We start from the raw sequence: 18,794 nt of genomic DNA, 5'->3' as shown, positions 1-18,794 counted from the left end.
TTTGATATTCTTGGGTCTCATGTCCCTTCATTGTTCCTTCCTGTGGCTCTCTCCAAGGCTACCTAGGCCCTTTGGGGACTGTGGCCACTTCTACTATGAACATTACAGTTCCCTTAGTTCCCAAACTGCTGTCTGTTCCAGTGCCTGTGTGGCTCCTCGGCTTCCTCTCACATCCACAAAACCGGAATATGGTCATAAAATATACTGAACTTTGACCCTGCAGCCCTGCCCTGTAGAACAGGCTAGTGTTCCCCTTAGATGAGACTTCAATCCTCCCTCATGACACCCAGAAGCATCCTTAATCAAGTTTTTACTTCTGTGCCCATCTGGAGTGTCTTCTGAAACTGAAGATTTATTTTCTGACTGCCTGGAGGGTATCACCCTCCTTCAATTTTCTGATGTCCTGTGTGTCTAGGTAAGAGTGCCAAAAGAATAAGCTCACTTTAAATTGCACATTTGCTATTTGTTTGAAGTTCAGATTTAGCTGGATACCCCCCCCCTGCTTTCCCAACAACCACGAACGTGTCTGCTGTGGTCCTTTGGTGTGACCTCTACCTGTCTTGTCTACTGGGCCACCCCAACATTCTCCAGTATTTTTTAACACAGTTCACCATGAGCTGCCATTCCAGGTCTTCTATGACTTAAAGTAGGCACACTTTTACACCAGTTGCCAAGAGATAATACAGTGGTTCAATGTTTTAAGTGGGCATATATGTTGGGGAATATTACCACACATACACTTCTTGCACATGGAAAATAGTCCTTAGCACTATCACTAGCTGGTAATTAAGGTAGAATTAATATTATTAGAAAGTGAAATTTATTCTGTGAAACAAACTTAATTAAAAAATCAAGTATAGTAGGCATGCCGTGTTGCATTTAAATACAAATCAACTAAGTGCAATGTTCTTGTCACTGCTTCCATCTGGTAGGTCTCTGTTAAAAGAATGCCATGTGTGTCTGCGAGATGGCTCAGTGGGTGGAGTCACTTTGCCACCAAGCCTGATGACCTAAATTTGATCCCCAGACTCCACATGGTGGAAGGAGTTTAGGAGCTCTCCCAAGTTAACCTCTGACATCCATATGTGGGGCATGACGTGTGTTCCCAGTTCCCCAAATAAATAAATAAGTAAACATGTAACTTAAAAACTTAGAGAAAAATGCCTTCCAGTGGTGGTAGAACACTTGCAGAGCATCCATAGGAGGTCCTGAATTTGATAAGCAACATGGCTAATACACACTGCATGCGTGCACACACACACATGAACTCTCTCACACACTCACGAACTCACATTCTCTCTCTCTGTCTCTCTCTCTCTGTCACACACACACACACACACACACACACACACACATGAACTCTCTCTCTGTCACACACACACACACACAGAGAGAGAGAGAGAGAGAGAGAGAGAGAGAGAGAACCAGATTGATGAAAGACAGTCTTCCACTCAACAAGTGCCCAGTCTGATTCAGGCCCCTTCAGTGAGTTTTCAAAAATGTATCTGTTACTGCTCAAAACACAGAATGTACTCACTATTCTTGTTTATTTCAAACAGCGTCTTTGAGGGTGTGGCAGTAGTGTTAGAGAGAGGGAAAGGAAATATGGAAATAGAAAAACCATCCATCATCTAATATACTCTGATATATATTGCATGTGCCCATATAGGAGAACTTCTAAAGGCACTGGGCCCGATTGTCCATAACTTGCTGTTTCACATCGGTCTGTATTATGTGACCTTTGGTTTCACAGTATTCCTTTACATGAGCAAGGAATAACTTAGTCAATCAGTTGCGTGCTGTTGGGTACTTTGGCTGCTTCTGTTTATTTTATCTTCTCATGCTCTCTATGCATATTTTAAAAAGCCAAATGATTTCTGAAAACAGGCAAAAGAGATCGTTTACAATAAAGTATTTTCGCGTGTCTATGGTAAGAGACATACATATTCCCTTGGGTGTTTGTGGGAGCTGGGAGCTGGTATCAGTCTCCCACTGAGCCTGGAGCTCATCCATTCAGTTAGGTTAACTGCCCAAGGCACTCTAGGGAGCCCACTGTCTCTGTCCCTGACTGTCTCTCACCCAGCACTGGGGTCTATGCACTGCCCAGCTTTTATGTGGGTGCTGGGATCCAAACGCACCTTTTCATGCTTGCTCAGTGGACTCTTTACTGGCTGTCCCTATGACAAAGCACTTCCTATTATTAAGCAGACAAGGGTTGACCTCACTAATAGGTAAACACAGAATCTGAAGCTTTAAAAATGAACTGGCAAAGGTTCTCAAAGCAGCAATCTCCAGTGCTGGAAATGCAATGGGAGGCCCTCAGATGCCTACAGCTTCTGTGGGCACTGATGTTTCTACCTCCCAACATCCCCTCTTCCTCTTCCTGTTCACAGCGTTCAACATTCCACCATATTCCTGAGAGGAAACCCATGGTCTCTTCTGAGTCTTTTGTCTTGAGGGGAGATGAGACTACTCCCCAGGCTATCCCATAGCCACGTGATTGACTGACTCAAGGATCGTTCCAGCTCTCTTGCTTGGACCAAGGGACTCTCAGGACCTTTTAGGGGATCGCTGAGAAGAAAGAGTAGCTCTTTCAGCAGCTACATCTAAGCTGGCAGCATAGAGCTAAGACTCCTGGGGCCTCCTATCGAGAGAGTGTAAGTGAAAATGAAGCTGCGCAGAGCTGGGGATGGAAAGAATCGGGGATCCCAGCTCTGGGATGAGCCCCACACAGAGGTCAATCATTTCCATGACTCACTAATTTCTTTTCTGCTTAAACCAATCTGAGTCAGAATTCCTGGCATGTCACCTGAAACAGTGTGTGTGTGTGTGTGTGTGTGTGTGTGTGTGTGTGTGTGTAAAATGTATCACACATTTGTGGGCGTATAGGTTTTAACTTATCACTTCAGATGGTCGTGGTTTCTTCTTCTCTTACTAACTCTTCTCCTAAATGTGTCTTGGACCCTCTTAGGAATCAGAAAAGGCAGTGTGATCCACACTCCCAAAACAAAACAAAAGCACAGAGAAGCAGACAGCACTTTTGTAGAATCCCAGGTTCATCCATGGACTAGATTAAGAACTCTCGGGGGCTGGAGCAATGGCTCAGTGATTAAAAACACTTGCTGCTTTTTCAGAGGAGCTGGGTTCAGCGCCCAGCACCCACATCAGGTGACTCACAGTTGTCTCTAACTCCAGCTCCAGGGGACCCAACACCCTCTAGCCTCCAAGGGCACCTTCACAAATGGAAAGCACATAAATTTACCCAGGTGAACGCACAAACATAAAGAAAAATAGACAATACAAATTAAAAATAAAAAGGAACTTTTGGGAGGTTGCTCTTCTGGGTAGTGCCCTTGTTAGCATGCACAAGGCACTGCAGACAAGGAAGAGAAGACCTCCAGCTGCAGGGCATAATATTTAGCATCTGCCTACCTATTTCCTGGATTACTGCCCCCTAGTTCATACAACTGCAGGCCAACGTTTGGAAGGAAGCATTGGCATCCAGCTGTGTGTGTGCAGTGTGTGGCTAGGCAAACCTGAGCGAAGTTGGATGCAAAGACTCCAGAGAAGGCACCACATGCACTAGATGCTCATGTGCTACTCAAAGTTGTTTCCACGTCCCTAATTGGTTCCTTGGGATAAACACCTGGAGACAGAATTGCCAGATAAAAGTGGATACACATTTGTAGGGCAGGTGTTACCTGCTACCAAGTTTTCTTCTAGAAAAGGAAAACTGACAAGATGAACGGGGAGCTGGTTGCAGCATGCCCCTGCTCCCTCACATAATCCTATTCATTTGAATCTTTTCTGATGCTAAGAAAAACCTGCCCTCGAATTGTTACAATTTGGTTTATTTGGCTCTAAGCGCCTATGAGTGTTTTCTGTAAGTGTAACTGTTTGCATTCCTTCTTGGGCTCTTGTGTGTGTTCTTATCATTTGCATTTTTTTCCATTGCACTTTGATTTTTGCCAGCCCAGGGTACTGAACCCAGGACCTTGAGCATACCAAATAAGCATTCTCTTACTGACTACTTCCCGGCACTGTTTCCGTTTTTCACCCATTGGACAAATTGCCTCCCAGATTTCTCCCCAAGCCCCAAGAGGAGCTGGTTGGTCTGCCTGTAATTACTGCTTATTTGATTTGTGGGTTTTAATATCTTTAAAATGAGGAGGAGGCATTCTAAAGCAAACAGGCTTGGTGGCTCATCAACCGAGCCCCAGCTGCACCCTCTACTGTGTGTTCTGGGCTTATCTCATGACGTGGCTTAAGAACGTGAGCCTGTGTTACTGACCTTTTCATCACTAAAACAAAATAGCAGAAATAACCTACGAAGGGAAGGGGTTCATTTTGGCACATCGTATTTGGAGGTTTTAGCCCATGCTTACTTAGCTGTATTGCATTGGGCCTCTGGTGAGGTGCACATCACGGTGGGAGCAAACAGTGTTCACATTATAGTCAAACTGTTCATCTTATAGTCAGGAATCAAAGAAGAGTGAGCAGGGGTTCCCATCTCATCATTCTTTTTGCAAGCATTCTCCCAGTGACTCAAAGAGCTTCCCCTAGTCCCCACCCCCTTAATGGTCCCACAGTCTAATATAGAGCCAGACTGGAACTGAGCCTGTAGTACATGGGCTTTCGAAGAACTTTCAAGACCTCAACTATAGCAGGGCCCAGTCATGCCGGAGCCCTTTTGAGCCACTTTTGAGCAGTACACCTCATCACAACATCTATCTGACTGTCTTCTGCCCTCACAGGCCTTGAAAACTTGAATCTTTTCATCACAGCCCCCTTCCTCCAAAACTTTGCCCAGCAGATGCATCTTTTCTGAGTTCAGTGTGATAAAAAAGTGTGGGGTGCCATTGTGCTCCTAAGTGTTTGCTCAAGGTCTACCCTCTTTGAATTAACAGCTTTGGTACATTTATGGTTTGAATTTAGTCTTATTTTTCATATGCTCTGCCATTTGAGACTTGAGGAGGCAGAGATGCGAACATCAGAACACAGGGGATCACTGGGCAATGGAGTTCACCCTGTCTCTCTGGGAAGGGGACAGGAGTCACTTCTTGCGGGGAGGAATTCCCTCTGTCTTGGCTCGGGAGGAACCCTAGCCTGGGCTCTGACTTTAGACTGGACATTCCCACGCTGGCTCGGACAACGCGACTGGTCATCACTGCTGTGGACACTCCTGGGGCATTCACTCCTCCTTAAGAGCTGCGCTCTGTTTAGCAGCCATCCTTCCCTTTGACATGCATGGAGGGAAGGGCTCCTCCTTGCTGCCACTCCGTTCCTATGAACCCTGATTTGATTTGTTTGGGGATTAGCCTGTCTGAAGGTAAGAGTCTCCGCACTTTGCTTCATTTCAGCCCTTTAATCCCAGGGCTGAGTCTTGACTTCACAACACTTCATAAATCTGCGACCATGGAAACGTCTTCTTCCCGCCTGTCAATGACTTTTTAAATTTTTTTAAAATGTTAGAAGCTTTGTTATATATATATATATATATATATATATATATATATATATATATTTTTTAAAAAAAACCCTTGCAAATATATAAACATTCACAAACCAAAACAAACCAGACCCCAAGTCTGTACAACTTAGCCGACAGTTAGAATAGGCATCTGCAGCAGAAGCTGCCAATAGCTTTCTTAATACACATTTTTTTCCCACAGAGACTTTTCTCAACCCATTGAGCTAGGCACTCAAGAACTAGGGGAAGCACAGGTGTCCTTCTGCCTCTGGTTGTAAGATTCAGACCATGACACAGGATAACTGGTTGGCAACAAGCAACTGAATATTTCAAAATGGGGACTGGAGAGGATTCAGTGTTCCTAACCAGAGACATTGCAAATGAGTGCCGCCGATGGCTATGATTTGATCATGAGCTCAGTGTGTGTGATTAAAATGTTATACCACACACAATAGAAATGTACAATTGCAATATGTCAATAAACAACTTTCAATGGAATTTGTAGACAGAGTATCCAGCCCATGGGTTTGCCCTGGTTCTGAAACAGCACCAGGCATAAAAATAGGATCATTATTATTGCTTTTTAGTCCGAGCCTGAACATAAAAGCTTACCATTTTTGTTTGCAAATTCGGGCCAAATGCATGTGCTGCTTCTAGACTAGATCACGTGGAGCCAGGCCTTTCTATGTGCAGAGCTGAGGACCATTTACATTGTTTATATATATGACTTATGTGTACTTAGATAAGCATTTTTTTTTTTCCATTTGATGAGTCTGGCTCTCTAGATTTCATTACCAAAAAGACCATGTTCTGGCGTGTGACCGCTGGGCAGGGTGACTAAAGATAATTGTATAACTATGTATTTGGAGAACCTAAGGAAAAGCGTTTGGAGTGTTTTCATCATAAAGAAACTTTAAATATTGAAGGAGATACGTTCAACATAATTTGACAAGCGTGTACATATATCCAAACATCACGTGGGACTTCGTGTTCAAATTTTACCTTTGAACTAGATAAAATATTTTTAAAATTAAAAAGAAAAAGAGGCAGGGTCATCAGAGAATTTGATGGGCAGCCAGGCCCTGTCTTCTCCGCCCTCTTGGGCTTTGTCGGGTCTTTGTTCCGCCCCTGGCTGCGCTGGTACAGAACCACTTAGCTATGATTAAAAGGAGGGGACCGGGCGGCAGGGCGGGGCCTGCGGTGCGGGCGGCGACAGGATGCGGGCTGCGTGATGCTCAGTGCCAGCCGCCGGGCAGCATGCACACGGGAGCGAGGACCTGCTCGCCTCACCGACGCCACGGGGACGCCTGACTAGACAGACAGGTGGCGGGGACCGCAGGACCGAGGGAAGAGGCGCAGCCGGGGACAGTCCCCGCAGACCGGGCCTCGGCGACAGCGCCATGGACGGCCTGGACAACGCCACCCTGCTCCTTGACCCGTCCTCGCTTCTGCCGGACAACTTCACCCTGTCGCCCAACGCCAGCAGCCCGAGCACCGGTACCTTGTCGCCTCTCACTGCCGCCTCCAGCCCCGGCCCCGGGCTCAGCCTCGCTCCGAGTTCGAGCATGGGTTTCAGCCCCGAGCCGACCCGGACCCCAGAGCCCACGAGCAGCAGCCTCGCAGTCAGCGTGGCGGGCCATGGCTCCTCCGCCTTCCCCCAACCCTGGGTCCCTCACGAGACTCCGTTCTGGGACACACCGCTCAACCACGGGTTGAACGTGTTCGTGGGAGCCGCCTTGTGCATCACCATGCTGGGTCTGGGATGCACCGTGGACGTGAACCACTTCGGGGCACACGTCCGGCGGCCCGTGGGCGCGCTGCTGGCGGCGCTCTGCCAGTTCGGCTTCCTGCCGCTGCTGGCCTTCTTGCTGGCCCTCGCCTTCAAGCTGGATGAGGTGGCCGCGGTGGCGGTACTCCTGTGTGGCTGCTGTCCGGGTGGAAATCTCTCCAACCTTATGTCCCTGCTGGTGGACGGTGACATGAACCTCAGGTATGGCCGCTTTCCCACCCCAGCCCACAGAGTTCTCAGCAAGAGGGGTGTGTGGAGCTCTGTGGGATGAAATACTGAGGAGGGAAGGATAAAGGGGCGGAAGATACGGAGGCTTGGTTTTGAAATGCTGGCGGACTCTTAGAGATTGTGTGTCAGTGGGGAAAGATGTAGCCCCGGATCTAGCTGGTTAACGGCCCTGGGATTTCACGCATAGCCCCTTCCCGGAGGATCAGGCTCCTCTAGTAACTGTGTCTCTAGTAACTAGAAGGCAAAGAGAAGAGGGAAGTCTGAAGCTAGAACTCAACGGAATGCAAAAAGCCAGTCAGGACTGTAGTCCCATAAAGAAAGTCATCTATCTCTTAAGGAGTGCCACCTAACTGAGCTTAACCCAGCAAGTAGCATCCACCAGTGTCAGCGTCTCAAGGTATTTGGTAGGATTAAAATAAAAGGTTTCGTGTCCTCAGAATCAATCAGTTTCCAGGCTTTATGAGGTTTAGGGCAGCCATCCTGGGTCCTAGGTCATTGTCTTGGCTGGGATTTCCGTTTCTATCACAGCAGGATAAAATAGACTCTCTGCAGACTTCAGCCCTGAGACTTACAGCGCCCCCTTCTTCCTTTCCCTCTATGACAGGTAAGGAAAGACGAGGCTGGTCTTCTGGCTCAGAGCCCTTTCTGACTCTGTTCACACCTTTTTGCAGCATCATCATGACCATTTCCTCCACGCTTCTGGCCCTGGTGTTGATGCCCCTCTGCCTCTGGATCTACAGCCGGGCTTGGATCAATACCCCTCTGGTGCAGCTGCTCCCGCTAGGGGCAGTCACCCTGACTCTCTGCAGCACGCTCATTCCTATTGGGCTGGGCGCCTTCATTCGGTACAAATACAATCGGGTGGCCGACTACATCGTGAAGGTAAGGTCTCTCTTCCCTGCCAGGCACCTACCAAGAGTCTGGTCTCTGAAGAGGAGTTGTCACGCTAGGAGGTTTGGACAGCAGGGAAGGGAACAAAGGACTTTTAGGCACACACTTTACAAGTTTATACGACAAGCCTAATTAATGACAAACCTCAGTGGAATAATAGTTCTAATTAAGTCCCAGCTAAAGTTGGGAAGAAGGGTGCAGACTGTAATCCCAGCACTCAGAGACTGACACAGTAGGGTCTGGAATTTGAAACCATTCTGGGTTGCAAAGCAAGAGCCTGGCTCAATCCCTTATTGTTTCTCAACCTGTGGGTTGTGATCCCTTGGCTAACTCTCTAGCTCCAAAAATATTTACATTACGATTCATAATAGTAGCACAGTTACAATTACAGTAACAGTAGAATGATTTTATGGTTGGGGATCACCACAAGATGAGGAACTGTATTAAAGGGTCACAGCATTAGGAAGGCTGAGAACGATTTCTCTACCACATCTGAAAATTAACAATAGTGTAAGAGATGCACTTAGTGGTGATACACTCATGGAGACGCAGTGCAATCAAATGGCGAGCACTGCAGGACACAGTGGCGCATGCCTTTAATCCAGGTGCTTGGGAGGCAGAAGCAGGCAGATCTTTGTGAGTTCAAGGCCAGCCTGGTCTACAGGATGACATCCAGGACAGCCAGAGCTACATAATGAGAACCTGTCTCAAAACAAACAAAACAACAACAAAATGGCAAGCACTTCCCACTAACTGAATAGGACTAAAATCCAGAGCAGATTGGATAAAATTATTCAAAATATTTTATAATGCATTAGAATATTTTCAGTGGAACTCTAATGCTGAGGAAACACAACCTGAAACAGGCACCCTTAAATAACATAATTAAAAAAGTCAAAGTTAGCAAGACATTGGGTCAATATAACAGAAGACACAGAATGTTGGTCTCAAAACACAGAACAAAACTGGGTTCTGGGTAGTGTGGATTCTATTGTCACAGCTAAACCTGCACATCTTTTATCTTTTCGGACACATTATTTTATATGGCTTTTCAAGTTAATGAAATGATGAGGAACTACTATCACTAGGGAATATTTCTAACAGTGCTTTATTTTAAAAATGGATATTTTATCAACATATACTTTCAATAGTTGACCAGAAAATTTTAATTAATTTTAATTCTTTTGAAAAGTGAAAGAAGATGAAAACAAAACCAAAATATTCATTTTTCAGAAGTAAGCTAACTAAAATACACAGCTAACTAGAGTGCAGAGACAAGTTTCTTTAGACAGGGGGGGGGGGGGAAGAACCATTTCAGTGTTACAATTATGGAGACTTCAGAATATAGAAAATTTTATTTTTATTGACTTATTTTCTACTTATACAGAGAAGTCAACTTTCCCTAGTAAAAGAAAAAGAGCATTCTGTTCTGCACAGAGATCTAGCTCCAAGAAATCTTATGAGTAGCCAACATAGAGTATAATAAACACCTACACACACACACACACACACACACGTACACACACACACACACACGTATACACGTACACAGCATCTCTCCATAGATGGTCTTGAGATGCATTTAGTTAGCTCAACCATTCAGCTACTGTTTTATTATTAACTCAATGGCAATTACCATGAAAGTTAAGGAATTCCAGGAGCAAAACGAGGAACTCAAGCTCTAAAAATAGAAGAAATGTATTAAATAAGGCAATTATGGCGGGTTGGTCTCACAAGAAAGATGGGGCTCATGTGATCACTAAGCTCTTGCAAACACTTAAATGAGCATTCGTTCCCAGTGTCCTCCCACAGGACTTTTTCATCTTTTCTTTCTTCTTTTTTTAAATTTTAAATTGCTCCAAGGAACTTTGTAGGTAGAATCCTCAGATGAAGAAATGGTATTCCTGTCAGTGCTTTTTAAATGGTACACATTGTAAATTAATTAAAAAGTTGATTTGTAATAGGTCACTGAAAATTGTATATGTATTTTTATATGCCTTAGGAAAATATTTCAATATCTTTTAGAGTAGAATTTTTGATCAGCCTAGATCAATTAAAAATTTTTTTTTCCCTTAAGACAGGATTTTTCTGTGTAGCCCTGGCTGTCCTGGAGCTCACTCTGTAGTCCAGGCTAGTCTTGAACTCAGAAATCCACCTACCTCTGCCTCCCAATTGCTGGGATTAAAGGGGTATACCAGCACCGCCTGTTCAGTTTTAAATATTTTCAAAAGAGCATCAAGTCCGTGTCGATCCCAGAGGCTTCAGCAGGATTTCATCTCTCATCTGCTTTCTCAGAGAGGCGGAATTTACTTCAGCTTTCTTGGGATCGCTAGTGCCCTCACACCTCATGGGAAAGCACAGCTTCACTACCTATCTCCAGGAGACTAGGGACATCTTTAGATTTCTTCCTCGTTTCTGTGCTTCCTCTTTTACTTGAATGAGGAAATGTACCAATCAGAACAGTGAGAGGGCGCTTCACCCAACCAATAGCGGTGTTCCTGAAACCTCCCTATTGCAATACTTCCTAAGAATCGTTAGAAACTTAGGGGATTCTTTTCATGGACAATTCCAAGAGTAGAGTTGCAGATTTATAAGGAATTCACCATATCTTTACCTACATTGTTCCCTAATATAATGAGTTGATAATTTCTTCATTGATATCAATGAGCAATTATTAGTATCGATGGTATGGGCAGTCATTTTTGGAACTTTGAAAGTTAAAAATATCCTAAACTAAGTTAATTTTTATTGTAAACTTAACAGCCTTTTATGTCATGTAAAATAAGAACGAATTTCACGTGGAAAGCACAGGGTTCAGGAGAGGTAAAGATTAAGTTGTCCAGCCTAGTCCTCAGTCTGTAACTAGGTTCTTGGGTTCAATTCTAGCTGCTCCATTTTAAAGGCATGCATGCCAGTAAATTAAACGCATTAAAAGTCATATGACCTAGGCTAAGAGGCTGAGGGACAGTCTGCCTAGAAACAGTAACCCTCCCCTCATCACTAGTTTATCATTTGAAAGACATTTTAGAAGGAGTAGTCTGTTCTTTATATCGCTCCCTCCAAGGCCACTGCCAGAGCTCAAAGAAGGTAAATGCCAATGGACATCAGGCCAAGCCCCAGAGCAATTCTGTTTAATGTGGAGTCCCAGCTTTGGACATACTCTGTGCAGGAGGTCCCATCCCCTTGCCTGAATTCCTCCTCGATGATGTCATGGCTGATGGTTTGCCTATCTACTGTCTCTTCTAGGTTTCCCTGTGGTCTCTGCTAGTGACCCTGGTAGTCCTCTTCATAATGACTGGCACCATGTTGGGACCCGAACTGCTGGCAAGTATCCCGGCAGCTGTTTATGTGGTCGCCATTTTTATGCCCCTGGCAGGCTATGCCTCGGGCTACGGCTTAGCTACTCTCTTCCACCTTCCCCCCAACTGCAAGAGGACTGTCTGTCTGGAAACGGGGAGTCAGAATGTGCAGCTCTGTACGGCCATCCTCAAACTGGCCTTCCCGCCACGCTTCATAGGAAGTATGTACATGTTCCCCCTGCTCTACGCCCTCTTCCAGTCTGCAGAGGCAGGGGTTTTGGTTTTACTATACAAAATGTATGGAACTGAGATACTGCATAAGCGAGATCCCCTGGATGAAGATGAGGACACAGATATTTCTTACAAGAAACTGAAAGAAGAGGAAATGGCAGACACCTCCTACGGCACAGTGGGAGCAGAGGACTTAGCAATGGTGGAAACTACTCAGACCTCCCTCTGAATGTGGAGAGAGGGGCACAGGAGCCTCCATGCGGCTGGATTATCACTTCCTATTTATGCCCTGTGGTAGCTCATATGGGCCACATCCAGGATAACAATGGATTCACATTCCGTGTAACAGATTTGGTGGTCCCACTGTAACGTTGTATCTCAGTATTAATCATGTGTTTTTATAAGTCACCAGTGTTCCAGGATTGCTTGCACCTGGGTCAGCTAACGCGCACCTCCGCTGGTTAAGTGTGCTGTTTGGTTCTTGCCATTTCCAGGGCTGTTGCTACAGATAAGCACTGTATTAGGAAAAGGGGGCTGGAAATGTGGATGTCTAGTGCATATATGAGTAAAAGTGTAAAACAAAAACACGTGTTTGCTCAACTTACAGACATCTGCTGACATTCAATACTGGCCTGTATTGAGACAAGTCCAAAACAGGTAAATGAAACCGCAATGTAGCATTACATTGTCCAGCCGCTATCAAACCAGAGAAAATCACATTCACGTATCTGGCTACTTAATCTAGAATTTATTTATTGTTAATGCCCACCAGCGTTTGACAAGGATGCAGGCATTTTCTTTCACCCATTTCCTGCATTTGTGTGAATGCATCTCAGATCCATTTATCCTTAGGAAAATTTGTAGGCCTCACCCCGGAGGAGAGAAAACCGGTACCTCCATTCACCCCTGGGGAAGGGTGATAGCTACAGGCTCCTAAGGTGTGTCCCTTCTTGAAAGGTTTGTGGGTGGACACTGCTCCACCGCTCTGAGCTAAGTGAACTGAGGCGATAGATAAAGAGCTCAAAGCAGGTCCCTAACCTTGGTATTTTGCTCCCTAATCAGATACCAGGCTTGCCTCGCCTTCCTGATGGCAGACACCTGGAGCGATGAGGGCATGGGGCCACCTGGCTCCGCTAATTCCGGTGATGATTCTCGGGTGGAATTCTCACCTCGGCGAGTTCCCTACAAATTGCCCCGGTGTGTAGCAAGGAAAACCATCTTTCCGCATCCTCGAGGGGGTCGCCGCCCACCAGTGCAGGGAAAGCCTGGGGAGGGTTTCGCTCCGCGCGGCTAGAAGTGGTAGGGTTTAGGGCTGCTCCCGCCGGTGCCGCTGCCTATTTAGTGGGGGCGTGGTGGGTAGCTGGACCGCGCTGATGGCTGCCTGGGCGGGCGAGGCGCGGGATGCACACATGTTCCCGGCGAGCATGCCCCATTCCTGCCCGCATCCCCACCCGCAAGTCGACAAGGCCCAAGAAGGTTGGCGGTTCCGTGCCGGGGGTTACCGGCCTGCGCCCCCTTCCTTCTTTCCCGGCTGTGGGCAGCTCACCGCCGCCGAGTACTTCGACAGCTACCGGCGGGTGCAGCTCATGGCCCTGTTGTCGCGGGCGGGTCCCCGGCCGGTCTGCAGCCGCGATGCTGTGGTGCAGGTGAATCCGCGCCGCGACGCCTCGGTGCAGTGCTCGCTCGGGCGCCACACGCTGCAGCTTGGACAGCGCCGACATAGCCCAGAGGTCCGGTCCGGTTCCCGCCAACCCTGCAGCCCCGCCGGCGCCCGGAGGTCCCCACGCTCCTGGCGCACTGTCGCCGTGTACTCACCGGTGGCCTTCTGTGGCCTCTCCTCCTCGATGGAGGTCGCGGCGGGCGAGCAGAAGCCCAGCGACGGAAAGCAGAGGCCGGCACCGGCGGAGACCCGGGAACCCCAGCTGGGAAAGGGAGAGGTGGCGGTGAGAAAAGCAGTCCCCAAGCCGTGCTCCAAGGAGGGCGACGTCCAGGATGAAGGGCAGGCCGAGCAGGAGCAGCCACTGCGGGAGGACCCGGACAGTAGGGAGACCTCGCAGCCTGAGCCCGAGAATCAGGAGCTGCGTCCTGCCCCAGAGGCGACTCAGGACCCTGGTGACCCGGCCACCGTGAGAGACGGGGCCTCCCCGCAGAGCACCGAGCAGGCCAAGGAGCACCTGCGCTTCCAGGTGAGGCTTGATGGGCCCCAGATGTTGAGGCTCTCCTTCGGGAGGCCCTGGGGGGGATGCATGGCGGCATAGCATTCTTCAATGTCAGTGTGTATGCTTTTATTCATTTATTTATTTATTCATTTGTTGTTCATTTGTTTATTATGTGTATGGGTGTTTTGCCTGCGTTTTTTGTTTATGTCTCAATTGAGCGCTTGGTGGTGGTGGAGGGGTGGGAGCAGAAGGAGGGATGCCCTAGGCCTGGAGTTTTACAGATGGTTGGAAGCCGCCATATGGGTGCTAGGAACTGAGTAGAGTCCTCTAGAAGAGCAGAGCGTGCTTTTAGCAGCTGATCTAACTCTCCAGCCCCGAGGTAAACAGGATTTTGCCATTGCTGACTGTTATTGCAGAGGGAGGTGTTTACACAATACAACCAAATGGCAGTCTGTTCTGGGGAAAGCCAGTGTAATTATTTTATTCAGCTCACATGCACACAGTAAATAAGGCCCCGTGGAGTCTGGACCGTTTAGTGAACTTTATTGCGGGAGAATCAACTCCCAAGACCCCGTTTCTTATTTTCCCACCAGTTGTGGGAAACTGTCTCAGTGGCTTAGCCGGATCCTACCAGATTCTTCCTTCTGTTTCTGAAGCTGTCAACTGAGGCTTCTCTCTCCCAAACTTGCCCAGCTTTAAAAAGCTCCCCATTCACTCAGCACTGCTAAGCCTTTGGGCAGTCCTGAGTTGTTGGCCTAGGCTAGACAAACGGGTGGGGGTGGGGGCAGGGGCAGGGGCGGGGGAAGAAGCCAGTTGTAACCCCAAGGAAAGAGATGAAAGGACTCAGGAAGTCCTTATTCTATCCCTGTTATCTCAAGACTGTGTTTTGTGTTTGAGGTAGAGGGAGAAAAGCATTTGGCCACTGCCATTCACAGCCGGATGTGATCTAGGCAAAAAATTTTCAGCCTTTTACAGCCCCCTGTGGTATTTGCTAACCTGTAAATTGCCTTAGGGTGCGCCTACCCGTCCTAAGGCCTAATGGGGGTGGGGATGACAGACAGACAGAGGACACTTTTTCCCAGCTTGTTTGTCACAAGAAGGAAGATAGGAAGTTAGAGAATCAGGTGCAGATACTGCTTAGCTTGTACTAAATGTAATCACAGGACTTATTGGGAAACTTAACTAGCTCGTGGAGAATTTAATGCTGAACACCTGAGAAAGTTTGGAAGCGCCTTTTCTCTTTCAGCCTAGAGAATAACTTTGCATCTGTGCGTTTCCCAAGGTCATGTGTCGTCCCACGAGAGAGGCCTAAGAATCCTGAGCTCAGGCAGCACTAGATACGTGGCCTTTCCCTTGTCTGGGGGGGAAAAGACAATGTGTCAGCCGACCCAATGAGTCTGGTCTATAAGCTGTTTGTTTGCTCTTGGTCTGCGTATCTGTTTGATTGAGCTATTAGCTCACCTGATTAATTTAGAGGTTGGCCTACACCTAACCTTCAGTCCCCCCGACCATGATCTAGCAGGAAATTTGGTCGTTTTAAGTATCGAGTAGAATCTGTCCCAGGCTCTGAAAGGGTCACTCGGGCGTCACGTGGTTAAAGTCTGCTGTCCTCCCGTCCAGTTCTTAGAGCAGAAGTATGGCTACTATCACTGCAAGGACTGCAATATCCGGTGGGAGAGCGCCTATGTGTGGTGCGTGCAGGGCACCAGCAAGGTAAGACACAGCGCGTGGCCGTCCTGTTGCTGCTGGGACGCTGAGCCTCCCCTCCATGTGCTGCATTTCCTGTCCCAGGTGTACTTCAAACAGTTCTGCCGAGTGTGCCAGAAATCCTACAACCCGTACCGAGTGGAGGATATCACCTGTCAAGTAAATCAAACATTGGCATTTTGGGAAGAGGGCTTTGTGTGTACTTTAAATATATGTCCTAAAAGAGGCTAGGCTCCCAGTGGTTGTAGGCTCTGTTTGTTTGGTTTTTGTTAGGGGCGGTAGGTAGAAATTCCCTCCACTGTGGAATGGCGGGGGGTTCCTTCCCTTCTGCTCCTGTAGAACTTGATAGTGCCGCCTCTTTTGAACCTGTTACCTCGTTTGCGGTATAGAAGGTTTGATCACCTACCCCCCCCCCCCCCCCCAATTTGGAGTCCAGGAAAATATACTGCAAAGCAGAATACCTTTCTGCTAGCTTGAGATGGCACCCTATTACCTAATGCTATGCATGTAGGAACCACATAGCCAAGCTCGAGTAAGAAACACATGCATCGAGCTTCAGGCTTGCTCGAGAGCTCACAAAGGGAGTTGCCTGCAAGACTGTTCTAAGCTGTCGTTCAGCTTTATGAATTTCACCCGTAGCTCAGTAGTGGCTGAGCTTACTGTGGTGCTGGCTTACTATTAGTTTAGCACGGTGCCGAGGGGCTAGATAATGTTTAAAAAGAAGGAAGTGATGTCATTTACCTGTTAATGTTAATCAGAGCCAATGGCGCCCACATGTCTGAGAGTCCAGTCAATGCACTTGTCTTTAGTAATTGGAGAACCAACTCCCCTACGGTGGACACTGAGAAACCTCGGTAAAAACCCATTTTAGACTGCATTTAGAATAAAGGGGGTAGTAGGCACCTCTCTACCTTACGGTGCCTGAAACTGCTCAGTACTCGGCTTTCTATACTGTCACCTGCTTCGAAGCTCCCAGAAGCAGGGGACAGGGGCTCATCCTTTCTACTCTTCACTCTGATTTTTCAGAGTTGTAAAAGAACTAGATGCACCTGCCCAGTCAGACTTCGCCACGTGGACCCTAAACGCCCCCATCGTCAAGACTTGTGTGGGAGATGCAAGGACAAACGGCGGTCCTGTGATAGCACCTTCAGCTTCAAGTACATCATTTAGTGAAAGCCAAAAATGGTTCTGCTAGCTTGGGGCTAATGGAGCGGGAGAGAGAGCTTTCTCCCAGGCCCCGTCTCCTCTCCACTTTTCCCTTCTCAAAATATTTCATGAAAGGCAGTGTACTTTGATAAAGCCTGCAAAATAAAAGGTATTGCAAAAACAGTTTGAGGCTTTATCCAGTTTATGTCTCGGGTTGAGGAGAGCGTGCGCTGAAAGTCGGGACCTGTCGCCTATACTTAGTTAACGTCTGTTGATGGCAGAGTGGACCAGGCTGAGTTAGGGAGGTTACAGGCACCTCATCAACTCTTAAGGCCTCCTAGACAAGAACAGACAAGAATCTACAGCTTCAGTTTACAGAACTGAGGTTCTGTTATTAAACAGAATCGGCACATGATAAATTGGAAAGGGGTGCAGTGTGCTATTTAAACCAGGTCTCCTTGGGAAACCTTGAGAGCCCCTGGCAGATAATGGTGTGGGGCGTGCAGTCTCAGGTGCGTCTAGCGAAGCAAGTGTTGAATGTTGGTCTAATGCAAGCCTCACAGTTGGAACCAGGTGGAAACTGCTCCCCATTTTCTAAACACTTGTGTTGTAGCGGCAGTGCCTCCCTCCCCCGCAACCCGGATGTTAGTCTGACATCTTGTACACTAGCAAGTATTCACAGAAATGTGCCACGTCCAAAGTGAGCTTGAGGAGGCTCTAGTGGCCTTGTGTGGAGGGGACAGGTCCACCTGGGCCCAAATGAATCCAGCTGATGTCTGGGCAGAGTGCTATTAGCCTGAATCACATCAGGGGCGTGAATCTCACGGGGGCGTGGCTAACAAGTACGCCAGCCAACAGCAAATACCTCCATCCTCATGGTGATTTTATGCAAACAAGACCAGGACCGACCTGGTGCAGAAGCTGCACTTAGCTAAATGCCTCAACAAAGGATTGTCTGACTTAGACCACCTGAGCTGAACTTTTGAGTCTGTTGAGTTTGGATGTGTTTCCTGCCAGGACAACATGTGCAAAAATCCTGTGTTAGAGAAAACCAGAGATGCTAAACACTAAGTATGAGACAGCAGGTGACACTAGCAACTCAGACTGGGGAACGTTCCAGGCCCTGCCTGGGACTGGCCATTGTGTAGATATGTATGAGAAGGCACTAAAAGGTTATTTTCTTATTACTTGATGTGTATGTGTGTTTTGCCTGCTTGCGATGTGTACTACATGCATTCCTGGTGCCTGAGGAGGCAAGAAGAGGGTAGCAGATCTCCCTGGAATGGGAGATGCAGATGAGAGCCACCATGTGGGTGCTGGGAACTGAACCTGGGTCCTCTGCAAGGGCAGCCAGTGCTCTTCTGACCACCTCGCAAGCCCCCACTAAAACATTTTAAAGGTGTGTTATGGATAGTGGACCGTGAAGATAAATTGCCTTTTAAAGGAAAGCCCCAGGTACCTGGGGACAGGGAAGGACTTTTAGGGACTAAAGTGGCGGTGGTGAAAAGCGAGTGTTAAGAACTGCGTGGTTAAAACTTATGCGTGCACGTGTGCTCATGGGTGACTTCTGGCTTAGTGGGGCCCAGGTCCAAGCAAAGGCAACCCAGCCGACTCCCATGCTTTGGGTGGGGTGCAATACGCAGAACAGGTACTTAGTAAGTACCTGCCAAGGGGATGCGTGAAGTTAAGAAATCTACCTGCAATGAGTCCTAAGATAGATCCACTCACTGCTAAGGTGGGCAATGAAGTCATTTATTAGTTTCATGTTGTCATCAACTTCCAGGGGCAGCTGGCAAGGATCTGTTTGGCACCAATCAGAATGTAGGCACTCGGATACTGAACAAAGTGACGACGTTTCGGTCTTTGATGCCAAC

The 18,794-nt window shown here is 47.5% G+C and overlaps 2 protein-coding genes across 2 annotated transcripts; both read left to right on the top strand.

The window, feature by feature from the left end:
• The first annotated feature begins 6,668 nt into the window (after positions 1-6,668).
• Positions 6,669-12,482, top strand: Slc10a4 (solute carrier family 10 member 4). The gene is made up of 3 exons (XM_041671512.1): positions 6,669-7,460; positions 8,159-8,369; positions 11,625-12,482. The coding sequence occupies exons 1-3, from the start codon at positions 6,871-6,873 to the stop codon at positions 12,135-12,137; spliced, it is 1,314 nt and encodes a 437-aa protein (XP_041527446.1). The 5' UTR covers positions 6,669-6,870; the 3' UTR covers positions 12,138-12,482.
• A 188-nt stretch (positions 12,483-12,670) lies between these two features.
• Positions 12,671-16,997, top strand: Zar1 (zygote arrest 1). Its single transcript, XM_041671604.1, has 4 exons — positions 12,671-14,094; positions 15,688-15,780; positions 15,859-15,933; positions 16,801-16,997. Exons 1-4 carry the CDS (start codon positions 13,282-13,284, stop codon positions 16,942-16,944), a joined length of 1,125 nt encoding a protein of 374 aa, XP_041527538.1. The 5' UTR covers positions 12,671-13,281; the 3' UTR covers positions 16,945-16,997.
• Positions 16,998-18,794: the final 1,797 nt, after the last annotated feature.

The sequence above is a fragment of the Microtus oregoni genome, unplaced genomic scaffold, assembly GCF_018167655.1.
Source record: "Microtus oregoni isolate MIOR12 unplaced genomic scaffold, Mior012 000021F_ref0000039, whole genome shotgun sequence".
In the NCBI taxonomy this organism is placed as follows: domain Eukaryota; kingdom Metazoa; phylum Chordata; class Mammalia; order Rodentia; family Cricetidae; genus Microtus; species Microtus oregoni.
Note: the sequence above shows the minus strand (reverse complement) of the source record. Positions and strands in the feature narration are given on the sequence as shown.

Excerpts from the sequence above, each read along its gene's own strand:
- Slc10a4 (XM_041671512.1), top strand. The coding sequence starts at position 6,871 with ATGGACGGCCTGGACAACGCCACCCTGCTCCTTGACCCGTCCTCGCTT. Across the intron at positions 7,461-8,158 it reads GACGGTGACATGAACCTCAG|CATCATCATGACCATTTCCT; the intron begins GTATGGCCGCTT and ends ACCTTTTTGCAG. Across the intron at positions 8,370-11,624 it reads TGGCCGACTACATCGTGAAG|GTTTCCCTGTGGTCTCTGCT; the intron begins GTAAGGTCTCTC and ends TGTCTCTTCTAG.
- Zar1 (XM_041671604.1), top strand. The coding sequence starts at position 13,282 with ATGGCTGCCTGGGCGGGCGAGGCGCGGGATGCACACATGTTCCCGGCG. Across the intron at positions 14,095-15,687 it reads AGGAGCACCTGCGCTTCCAG|TTCTTAGAGCAGAAGTATGG; the intron begins GTGAGGCTTGAT and ends CCTCCCGTCCAG. Across the intron at positions 15,781-15,858 it reads GCGTGCAGGGCACCAGCAAG|GTGTACTTCAAACAGTTCTG; the intron begins GTAAGACACAGC and ends TTCCTGTCCCAG.